The sequence below is a fragment of the Cynara cardunculus genome, assembly GCF_001531365.2.
Source record: "Cynara cardunculus var. scolymus isolate 2C chromosome LG 15, CcrdV1, whole genome shotgun sequence".
Taxonomy (NCBI): domain Eukaryota; kingdom Viridiplantae; phylum Streptophyta; class Magnoliopsida; order Asterales; family Asteraceae; genus Cynara; species Cynara cardunculus.
The window spans coordinates 8799576-8812315 of record NC_037542.1 but is presented as its reverse complement, the minus strand read 5'-3'; the positions used below and the strand labels follow the sequence as shown (position 1 = coordinate 8812315).

At 30.9% G+C, this 12740-nt stretch overlaps 1 protein-coding gene across 1 annotated transcript in view; it reads left to right on the top strand.

The window, feature by feature from the left end:
* Positions 1–828, top strand: part of LOC112528492 (probable galacturonosyltransferase-like 9) — a 6990-nt gene extending 6162 nt beyond the window's left edge. The window contains exon 2 of the mRNA XM_025139522.1: positions 7–828. Within this exon, the coding sequence (XP_024995290.1) occupies positions 7–669 (663 nt within the window). The 3' untranslated portion in view covers positions 670–828. The remainder of the gene's footprint in view (positions 1–6) is intronic.
* Positions 829–12740: the final 11912 nt, after the last annotated feature.

The window sequence follows — 12740 nt, the reverse complement described above, 5'->3', positions numbered from 1 at the left end:
CTCGAGAACCCGTTGAATTACGCCCGGAACTATTTGGGCGATATACTTGACCCGTATGTGGATCGAGTCATTTACCTCGATTCCGACGTCGTCATAGTCGACGACATCCAGAAGCTATGGAACATCACGTTACAAAACAATCGGGTCATCGGAGCACCTGAATACTGCCATGCCAACTTCACCAAGTACTTCACAGACAGCTTCTGGTCCGACCCGATGATGTCCAGGGTTTTCGGGTCGAGAAAACCGTGTTACTTCAACACCGGCGTGATGGTAATGGACATGGGTAAATGGAGAAAAGGCAATTACCGGAAAAGGATCGAAAACTGGATGGAACTTCAAAGAAAAAAAAGAATCTACGAATTGGGTTCATTGCCGCCTTTCTTACTGGTTTTCGGCGGCAACATTGAGCCGATCCACCACCGCTGGAACCAACATGGTCTCGGCGGCGATAATGTGAAAGGAAGCTGCCGGTCACTGCATTCGGGTCCGGTGAGCTTGTTACATTGGAGTGGAAAAGGTAAACCATGGGTGAGACTTGATGAGAAGAGAGCATGTCCGTTGGATCATCTGTGGGAGCCGTACGATCTTTACAAGCGTAATCATCACCGTCAGCAAACAGCCGTTGGATCTTTCAATTTTGTTGGGTATTCCAATTATTTCATTTAATTTCATTAGAATTAAATAAAAATTGGAAAGCAAAAAAAAAAAAAAAACCTTTTTGTGTAATTTAATTTTAGGGGGTTATTGTGATTCAGATATTCTTTTGACAGCTGTGTACAGAAATTGTAGGAGTTTTTTATGTGATTGGTTGGATTGTTACAAGGGTATTTTGGTCATGCAATTTACAAAAAGAATATTGAGATTTATTTGTTTAACTTTTTCTCATTTTTAATATTTTATAATGTTAAAAAATATTACTTTTAACACCGACAAAATAAAAGCTCCAACGCTCACAATTTAATATGTTAAAAAACGTCGTCCATTACAATTTAATTTGGTTTGGATAATGCGGTTAATTGGGGTTAGGTTTGGAAATCATATTTAATTCTCAAAAAGGCCCCCGAAACCAATAAACATATCAAATGGTTTATATATTAAGATGGAAAAAAAATACTTAATATTTGTTTTATACAAATATAAGATGTCGTTTACCAAACGTTTACTAATTCATTTTATTTTACCGGATGAATATGAAAAGAACTAAAAATTTTACCCGGTAAGAGCGAAGACAAGAATCGAGAGTGTTATCCGGTAAGTGAGAACGAATACTCTTATCATGGTTAGCGCTTACCGGGATAAATTGTTACACACGATGCGTTTTAGTGAATAAAATCTTATCCAGTAAGTAAGCGATAATGTTGAATTTTACCGGTAAGTGCTTACTGGGTAAATTTTTAGGTAAACGATCCCTAAGTCAAACTTTTGTATAAACCTTTTGTGTTAGTCAGATAAAAAATATCAAATAACACATTAGAAAAAGATATTTAAATTTTTTTCATACTTATTTCAATATAAATATATTATTAGTTTTTTAACAATTACTATATGATGTTAATAAAATTGATTATATTTACACAAGTCTTTCTACTGTGTTCAGAAATATCTATACTATATTATAAAGCATTTGACAAAAACTCTTAAAAACTATTTTTTATGCACGAAGTACTATTTATTAATTCATATTTCTTAAAATTCAAGATTACAAGTAAGTTGTGCGTAAGTATAACTTATTAAAGCTCTATCTTTAAATTCATGTAATTAACTGCAGATAAACATAATCAAAAACTGGATAAATATTTCATTTTAAATATAAAAAATCTTAAATATAATTAAAATAATTATTGAGTTCTAACAGAATACTTAATGATTATCTTTATAAAAAAATTATATTATTAAACCTAAATTAAATTACTTCGTTATGTTAAATTAATTTATAATAAAAAATTTAAATTGAATAAATTACAAAAAACTAAAAATTTTAAATAATTAGTTTGATACTAATATTAATATATTTTTTTCTTTAAATTTTTATGATATTTTTAAATTTATATCTTATTTAAAAATAAAAATATTATCGCTTTCTCAAAACCACATAAAACTGTATTATATCGACATAGATCAAGAATGAAATGAAACATTGAAATCGAGATGTGTCTCGATGTATCGCACGAGTACCCTTCTAGTTAATTATGATTCAAGAACTTTTAAAATATACATAAATGTTATATATATATTAACCTGGATATCCAATCTGCACTGCGAGTCAACTAATCGCAAGACAACTACCCGCTTCGTACGCATTTGAACCTCCGCAGTCACAAGATGATCTTTATTTCTTCTTGGATTCGAACATAAGACCTACAAACACTTTTGACATTTGAAGTTCAAACTCAAACCAATCGAACACCACATTTGTAGTTCAGATGTTATATATTTTTCTTAACCGAAAGTATTTAATACATTACTTTAAGTAGTTGTAGCTTTAAATATCATATTATACTTTCTTTATCAATTAACTATTTTACATTTATTTAAAACATAAATAACAACGAAATATATAAAAATAAATATCTTTTACTATTTATTTTTAGTTTTGTTAGAAAACAACATTGGGAATTATTTTAAATCAATCATTATCACATAATTAGTATTTATATATATATATATATATTAACATGTATAATTATTAATTTATAACAAGATAAATTATTAGAAAACTCTCAAATTAATTAGATTGAAAGTTAGAAACCAATAATTGAAAGCTTAACGACAATTTAAAGGGCAAATGCATATGTCACAATTTAACCCCACATTCGTTGGCTTTGGAGGTGGCTATCATTATCAGTCATTTTTAACAAAAATAAATAAAAGTTGGTTTGTATATTGGTTTGTTTATTACGCAATACGGGTTCTTTGTCTGGTTATATCAAGGAAAAAGATGGGTTTTCAAATAATTAGTTTCATTCTTAACCGATCAGTTGTCGAAAATATATGATGGATTTGGGTTCGGCTGTTTTAACTACTCCATCACCAAGATCAATTCATTGTGTTTTTTTAGTACACGGTTTGTCTTTGTGAATACAAGTTCGGATGTTTGAACGACTCCATATCTGTACAAATCGACCTTCAAATGGGCTTTGATCGATCACTGGAACGAAAATCATGATCTACCCTATCCTTAACCTCTCATTTCCGCTTTAGTCCTTGGTCCAGATTTGGTTCTCAGTTGTTTTGTGCATATCAATTGGAGATGTACAGTGACTCACCTTTTGAAGTTTTGGTACCGTGACCTATAAATTTAAAAAAAAAAACTAACCTTGAAAGGTTCTTTATAAATATATCAAACCAAAGAAAAGAAACATTGTGTCTAAAATATGATCCGTCTAAATTTCTTACCACATCAATATATAGTAATTGTGTACTTGTGCAGCACAACAAGATGTAAAATGCTTATTGTAAACCGAAAATGAAAAAATTAATATAATTTTTTATTAAAAAAAATAATCCAGATTTTATAGAATATTTTGTCGTAATAGTAGAGTCCAACATGTAGTCGGTTTTATAAAATTCAAACAAGGAATTTTGTAGCATGTTTTTTTGATATAGTACCTTTATTTATCTTAACCTTAGGTTAATTTACTTCGCCGAAAGGAAGAAAAATGTGTGTATATATAATTAGTGTATATAAAAAAAAGAACAAAATAAAAATTATATAACATATTTCTGCGGATAATAATCCTTAAAGTTAAATGTTTAACAAAAACAATTAGTATTTTATTAAATGTATTTTTACTATTTTAATAATAAATTCAATATTTGAGTTAAATGTAAGTTTATTGAAAATTTTGATTTTTACATTTTATATTTAAAAATAAATAACATAAATAGTGGAATTTTTATTTAAAGCAATCGTCTTGTGATGCTAAACCTTTTTTATTTTGGAAAAATTAGACGCCTTTTTAATGTACATAAATTTCAGCAATTGTTGCCATTAAATTTTGCAATCTTCAACTAGAAGCAATTGACCACTTTATCAATCCAATTCCAATCTAACTAATTTTATATTTTAAAATTTTATATATGATTGAACCTGATTTGTTTGATTGATTAAAACTTGTTAACGATGAATTTGATTTGTAAACGTAATTTAATCTTGTCGTCTAATTAACAATCACTTTTAGTCTTTTTAACGAGATATAATTGGGGTCGTCTTCATCATGTGGTTAAAAATCTTGTTGGAGATAATTAAATGGTCTTGAACTTGAATCCCGTGTTTATTGTTTGACCAATTGATTATTGATTTTAGGGAAAATGACAAAACTAACCATTTTATACAACCCACTTACATGAAATAACCAAGTTTTAGAGGGTTTACGAAAATACCCACACGGATTGCCCCCGGGGGGCGATCCGTACTGTTTTGGGGCGAGCCAGCCTTTTTTCTAAGAATTTTTTTGTGGGTCCCACTTTCAGCCTAAAAAGAAGATATTACTATGCATCTCGTAGACCGGGCCAAGAATCACCCCCTAGGGCGAGCCACTTCATCAGATCGCCCCCAGGGGCGATCCAGCCTTTAAATTTTTTATTTATTTTTTTGCGGTATTTTTAATAAAACTGATACACCATTTAAATTATATTTTTTAACTTTTTTAGAACCACATTTTATGGTTAAAGGTTTAAAAATAAACCATGATTATTATGGAGACGCAAAAAATATTTTTATCTGATTTGGGTTTCTTAAATCAAATATAATATCTGATTTACAAAAGTTGACATCTATTTCGTCATTTTGTGTTTTTGATTTGACAAATAAGGGGTGTTTTTAATAAAAATGGAACAATACATAAACTGTGTTTTTTTACATATTTAATTTAAAATTTCATAGTTTTTCGTTATAAAATAAGACAATGATAATTGTGGTTACGAAAAAAAATTTAGCTGATTTTTGGAGAAAAAATCAGACATTATATCTGATTTTGCGTTTTTTCAGGTTATGACACTCTATGACGTCGATTTGAAGCCGATTATCGTTACACGTTTGACGAACCCAGAATACGTTATTGGCGATAACATACGTATTGCACATTTGGGGGAGGTTATCGGAAGGTAATCTACAACACCATTTATATCTTGGAATAAACCGCCACTTCGAAGATACACACAAACATCATCACTTTGACGTGATTTCATGTTTTGTGATGGTTGATTGTGTTTAATGAGTTAAAGATTGTGATGGTTTATTGTGTTGAAGGGTTAAGAGTTGTGAGAGTATAATATATGAAAAGAGAAATGAAAGGGAAGATGTGAAAAATTATGAAGTAGGAGGTTAGTATTTATAGTGAAATTGATATTACAAAAAAAAGAAAAAAAATTACTTAGGGCCGGATCGCCCCTGGGGGACGATGGGATGACGTGGCTCGCCCCTGGGAGTGGATCTCCCTTGGGGGGCGATTTGGGGGGTTAGTTTTGCAAAGTCTCTAAAACTTGGTTATTTTGTTATAGTGAGTTGTATAAAATGGTTAGTTTTGTCATTTTCCCTTGATTTTATTGGATAGATGGATAACAAAAGCTTCGAATATGATATCTTTTTTGTGGATTTTAAGTGACTTGAAATACTACAAATATAGAAAGATTTTGGGGATTTGATCTTCTTTGAATAATTCACGTTTATTTTGTAGGGAACATGATGCGTTAACTTTTCTACTACTTGCAGTTTATCTTCCATTTGTAGATTGATGTAAAAGGTCGTTTCTGTTGAGATATCATGACTTTATATTATAGAGTTAATTAAAGACTACAACTAACTTTTATATATGTTTTAAATATGGTGTTATATTTAGCGGTTGTTGTACTATAAATCAATTCATTCATATATCCTTTAGTATGATGCCATGATTTGAAGTCTTTAATCATTGAGGTTATCACCTTTTTTTTCTTTTCTGTAGCTATGGTATCTAATGTCTTTATCTCAACCAGGGCAGTCCCGCTTAATGTGTGTATTGTTTGGGTGTTTGGTCAGAATTTCAAAAAGTGTATTCGTACTTTACCCTTTATCACCAAAACACTTTTATAAACTCATATCTGTATGAACAACAAATAAACAACGTTTTATCAAACAAACATCTTTTGTTGTATCATATGACGAGACTACACCCACTTATCGTACCAAACAATAAAGTAACCCATTTATCGCATTATACATAAATATGTCGTATCATATAGATAAAACCATAATTTTCTCGCATCAGAGACGAATGTTTTTTGTTTATTAAATTGAAATGAGAAATTGTATTTGATATATTTCTTTTAAATCATAAATGGTTAAAATATATATTCTAAATTATAAAATAGACCTTCATATGACATGGATTGACACTTTAGAAAGCAGTTAATATCAGAGCATTTTCGATGGTTGTTTAATCAAGACTTGATTATTAGAGTTAATGACTTGAATATAACATTTTTATCAACTATTTGAGGTTTTTCAAGTCTTTCGAAGAAATGGATGTAAAAGACAAAGAAAAAGGAAGTGTATTATGGTCGGACCAAGACTTTATTTATATATGTTTTATTTTGTTCAAGTCTTTTACATGAATCGACAATTGTGGATGTTCTTACAAGGTTCATAAAATATAATTGTAAAAGATGATATAATCATATAATTAGAGATCAACAACGAGGTCGGGTGTTAGGATCACAATCCCTTCCCATCCTCATCCTTGCTTTCCAATTACCGTCCACATCCGTGTCAGGGAATAAAATTCCATCTCATCCCCATTGGGGAATCGGAGATTTTTTTTGTCTATACATTTTTTTATGTAATGTTTTTATATATTATGTATATAGATGTCAATTTTACATTTAAACGACATATAATGTTAAAATATTAATTACCAAAATTTTAAGTGTTGCATTTACACAAGGGTAACATTAAAAACTTAGTTCAAACACAAATATATTAATTATAATACTAAATAATTAAAGTTTTATATAATCACGTCGTTATATCAACAAAAGTTTTCAATGAACAACCAAATGAATAATGCGATCTTTAACAAGTTTTCATCATGATAGAATGATTATATTTATACATATTCATTTGGTTGTTCATTGAAATATATATAATATCTATCCCGCCAAGCCCCCATGCTGTGCACATTTGGAGGTCGAGTTCCGGGTGGGGAATGAAGGGGTATCCCCATCCCCGGTTTATAAATCTAGGGATTCTCCATCCCTCATCAACTTGGGGATTCCCTGGTCAAACCGGGGTCGGGTATCGGGTTCCTTCGGGGTGCGTTTCTTTTTGCCATCCCTAGTCTGAAATAGCTGTAGATACGTAAGACCGTTAATTATTTGTATTGCTGGGCATGACTTGAAAACTTTAAATAAGCTTTTGGATAAGCCGAGTCAAAGATCTGTATTAAGAAACTCGGCTTATTAAGTAAACAACTTTTATTTTGTTTTTGATATCTACTTCTCAAATTAGTGGACTCGGAATGGGCTCAAGCTCAAGTAGGTAGTTAAGGGGCTGTTTGTTTGGCTCTTAATGGTTACATTAAGAGCCAACCTCTTAATCGGTAAGAGGTTAGGTCTGTTTGGCAAAAAAAAAAAACAACCCTCTTAATGRTTACAATAACCTCTTAACCATTTTGCATCTACTACCTCACTCAACCATTCAGATCGTTCTTTTCCAATTTTACCCTCTCCTTCCTCACACGTCGCTCACAGCTCCTCCCCCCCCACCCTCTCCTTCCTCTCGTCACCGGTCTTCAAAGCCCCTCCCCCCACCCTCTCGTCGCTGGTCTTCAAATCACCACCCCCACCCTCTCGTCGCCTGTCTGCAAATCGCCACCCCCACCCTACGATCGTCGGTCGGTCTTCTTCTTCCAGTAGTCTCACGTCGGCTTCTTCCAAGGCCGTCTGTCGTCTCCGTCTGTCATCTCCGTCTGTCGTCGTGGCCTCTCGTCACCGCTGCACGTCGCCGCTCGTCTCCAGTCGCCTCCATCCTTTTCCTCGCTTCAGGTATTATTCTGCCCATTGTTATACTGTATCTTGAAACAACAAATCTTGAAATACCAGGAAACAAACATAAATTTCAGGAAACTTATACCCATTGTTATTGATTATCAAGCCTGGTTATACCCCATTGTTATTGATTCACAAGCCTGCTGTATGTGCACTTCAATTTCATGGGTTTATGCACACTGTATGTTGAAATTATGGGTTTATGCACAAAGGGTTAAAATGGTAATTTACTCTCATTCAGAAAACAGTTACCAAACAACATTATTTCATTCAACACTTAACCATTCTGACCACTTAGCCATTCTGCACCAAACCATTCAACAACTGCCAAACAGCCCCTAAATGTTTGAATTGTTAACCCATTGATGTGTGAATAGTCTCTTTGAGGATGATCCTTAAATAAATTTAGAGTAAATTATCATAATTGTCCTTGAGGTTTACGAAAACTTTAATTTTCATCCCTAGCTTTTCGAAATTACAAGAAACATTAATGTTCCAATTTTGTTGCTAAAGTCGTCCTTGGCTGTTAAGTGTCCAACTTACAAGCTACGTCAGGGTAATTTGGTACTTTTCCTTGTTTTTTTGATAAAAAAATTAATTACACAAGTCTAAAAGGCCATGTACAAGTCATTGAACCGTTCAAAAAGAAAAAATAAACTAATATCCTAAATTAACCCGACCTCTACCATCGTCAACTCTTCATTGTCCCTCGACCTCATACTTTTCGATAACCGGCCCATCCCCTTTTTTGATGCCCACTCCGTATTCTTGGTTTATGATCTGATTTTAAATCTTAAATTAGGGTTCTATGTGGATAATCTTTGATTTATATTAATTTGAATGATTATTGAGATTTTGATTTAAATTTTCAAAGGTTTTTAATGACGCATCTAGGTTTTTTCCTCAATGTCGACCTTAGTTCTTGTTCCTCGACCAATGAGAACATGAGGTCTACTCACCCTTTACCCATTAATGTCACCCTAAATCCCCTCCCAACCGTGAAGGAAACCCCCTCCTTCCCAAGATGATGGGGTTTTCATTTTGAACTCGATGGTTTGGGCTTTCGAACTCTTTAGTTTTGGGCTTCTTGATGTAGATTTATTCGTTCTCCGGTGAACGAATGAGCACCTCCTTTTCCGTGCAGTGAACAAAGAACGAGCCCTCTTTCTCTGAGCGATGAACGAACGAGCTGCCCCTCATGAATGATGAACTCGATATCAAACTCAGAACAATGGATTTGATATGAAAGCCCAGAGTCGGTCCTGGGGTTTCTCATGCCCTGGACAAGAAGGTAAAATAATGCCCCACTATTTAAAAAATATAAATGAAACATACTATTTTTTAAAGGGTCTAGAACCTAATCAAGCTAGACATTTCATACTAAGCCAATTTTTGTTATTGTTATTGAATGATAATTTATTTTTTGTAATGCATATCTTATAATTATATAATATTTTAATATAATATCAAGTTAAATTGAACTTTAGAAACTTGCATATATGATAGTTGTGCTCAAACTAATTGTATACGGCCATATAAAAATGTTTAATTTGTCTTAAAACTTAGGAAAATTTAATACCATACATGTATCATATTTTTAAATATCTAGACATAATTGAATAGCGAGTGTTATGTAGTTTAAACAACCATATATAGCTTTAGGCAACAAACCACATCATGGGTGACAACAAAATTGAAATTACGAGATTGAACATCGAATCGAGAAATATAATACAAAATAAAAAATAATCTTCGAGAACCATATTTACGACCATGGAAATCACAAAAAAAAAAAATAGTTGAAATTATGTAGTAATCTAAATATTTCATACATGGTTTGATTTTAGAAAAAATATAACAAAATATATTTGTGGTTCCGAGTTGAAATTAGCTAGTGGTCTAAATTGTTTTATGTACAATTTGATCCTATTAATTCCCTGGATAAAAAATGTTTGGCAAAAAGAACAATAAACTTACAAATATTATCATATGATTTTCAAAACAAAAAATACATAGAAATTATTAATTGTTGAATATGATTAATTTTATTTCAAATAAATAAATGTTTCCATGAAACCAAGACAAAAGTCGAAAAAAAGAAATGCAAGAAAGAAAAAAAATGAATCAGTGGGAAAACTAATAAAATTAAAATTGGAGTAAAAAAATGATCGGCAAGAAAAATAATAAACATGCATGCTTGAGGTTTAGAGTCCAAGTCTTGTAGTTGTCATTTTGAAACTTTTTTATTAGTAATAATATTACTGAGCTTAAATTGATGCCCCTTGGGCTTTGATGCCATGGGCCGTCGCCCTACTCACACACCTTTTGGGCCGGTCCAGTGGAAGCCGATTTGGAACTCGAACAATGGACTTGATATGGAAGCTAAAGGTTCGATTTAGATCTAGATATAGATCCAGGTGGTGGTTCAATATATTTAGATCTAGATCCGGATGATGGTTCGAGTTATGTAATCTTCTCTAAAATCATTTTTGCTTTTAGGTTCAAATTTGGGATTCTTTTTTTCTTTTGTGTATTAGAAATGGGGTTTTGATTTTGTTTATGAATTTCATTTAGGTTTGAATCTATTTGTATAAATGTTTGATTATTTTGGGTTTGAATCTGATTTAACTTTAAATATTGTATGAATATTTAATCTTTTTAAGTTTGAATCTGATTAGCTTTGAATATTGTATGAATTCTTGATTTTTAGGTTGGAATCAGATTTAGAGTTGAATGTTGTTGTATGAATGTTTAAAAGAAATATGGGTTTTAATCTGAGTTAGGTTTTTCGATTAGGGTATTAAGGGTAAGGAATGAGAATGATAATAAAAGATGTGGTTTGGTTTGATATTACTAGAAGCATACTCGCGTAATGCAGCGAGTTACATCATGATTTTAATATTTTATTTTATTCTTTATCTCAGTCGATTTTATAATATGACTTTATGTGATTTTGAGAAAACGATGATGTTTTTATTTTTGAATAAAATATATATTTGAATATATTATAAAAATTTGACAAAAATATACCGATATTAGTATCAAATTAACTATTTGAAATTCCTCATTTTTGTGTAAATTTTTAATTCAATTTTTTTATAATTTAATTTATGTACAATAACGAAGTAATTTATATTTGGGTTTAATAATATAATTTTTTTTATAAATATAATAATTATTTATTTTGTTGGAACTCGATAATCATTCTAATTGTATTTTAGTTTTTTTATATTTTAAAATGAGATGTTCATCCTCTATTTGATTATGTTTATCCGTAGTTATTTATACGAATTCAAACATCGAGCTTTAATAAGTTGTACTTATGCATAATTACTTGTAATMTTGAATTTTAAGTAATATGCATCAATATACAGTACTTTATGCATAACRAAAATATAYCGATATTCGTATCAAATTAACTATTTAAAATTCCTCATTTTTTGTGTAATTTTTTAATTCAATTTTTTATTATAATTTAATTTAGATACAATAACGAAATAATTTATATTTGGTTTAATAATATAATTTTCTTATGAAGATAATAATTAATTATTTTGTTAGAACTCGATAATTATTCAAATTATATTTTAGATTTTTTATATTTTAAAATAAAATATTTATCTTCTATTTGATTATATTTATCCGCAGTTAGTTATACGAATTCAAAATCGAGCTTTGATAAATTATACTTTTGCATACTTTACTTGTAATCTTGCATTTTAAGTGAACATTGATTTTATGTGGTTTTGAGAAAGTAATAATATTTTTATTTTTGAATAAAATATAAATTTAAAAATATTATAAAATTTTGAAAAAAAATATCGATATCAATATTAAATTAGTATTTTTAAAAGTTCTTGTGTTTTGGTGCAATTTTCTTAATTAAATTCTATTAGTTATCAATAGAGGTGAGCATAGGCGGGTACCCGCCCTTTTTGACAGGAACCGGAACCGGAACCGGCGGTTCTTGAGATATTGGAGCCGGAACCGGAACCGGTTAAAGCGGTTCTTAAAATTTTGGAACCGGGACCGGTTCCGGTTCTGGGTACCCGCTTCCTAAAATATTAAAATTTTGTTATTTAGAAATAAAAATAAAATATTGCCAAAACACTAAATTAAATAAATAAGAATGCAAATTATACGGAATAATGGTTACAAATATTGTTTTAACGATTACAAACCATAATAGACTAATAGAAAATGTTCAAAGTTTAATGATTATATACTATAATTATAAATGTTCAAAACTTAACGATTACATACTACGAACTGTAGTTTAGTAGAACTAGAAAGTAGATGAAGAATGAAGATGACCGCGTCATTTGAAGATGTAACCTAATATAAATTTGGTATTGAAAAAAATTAATTATTTTTTTATTGAAAACAACCGCCGGTTCCGGGTACCCGGCGGGTAACGATTCCGAAAAACTGAGAATCGGAACCGGAACCGTTCTCAATCGGTTCCGTATTTTAGGAACCGGAACCGGAACCACTCATATCGGTTCTAGTTCTGGAACCGGCGGTTCCGGTTCCGCAAACGGGTACCCGGTTCCGCTGCTCATCCCTAGTTATCAATGATTATCATAATTATATTTTAGATTTTTTATATTTAAAATGAGATATTTATCTAATATTTGATTATGTTTATCTGCAGTTAGTTAGACGAATTCAAGTATGGAGCTTTAATAAGTTGTACTTATGTATAATTTACT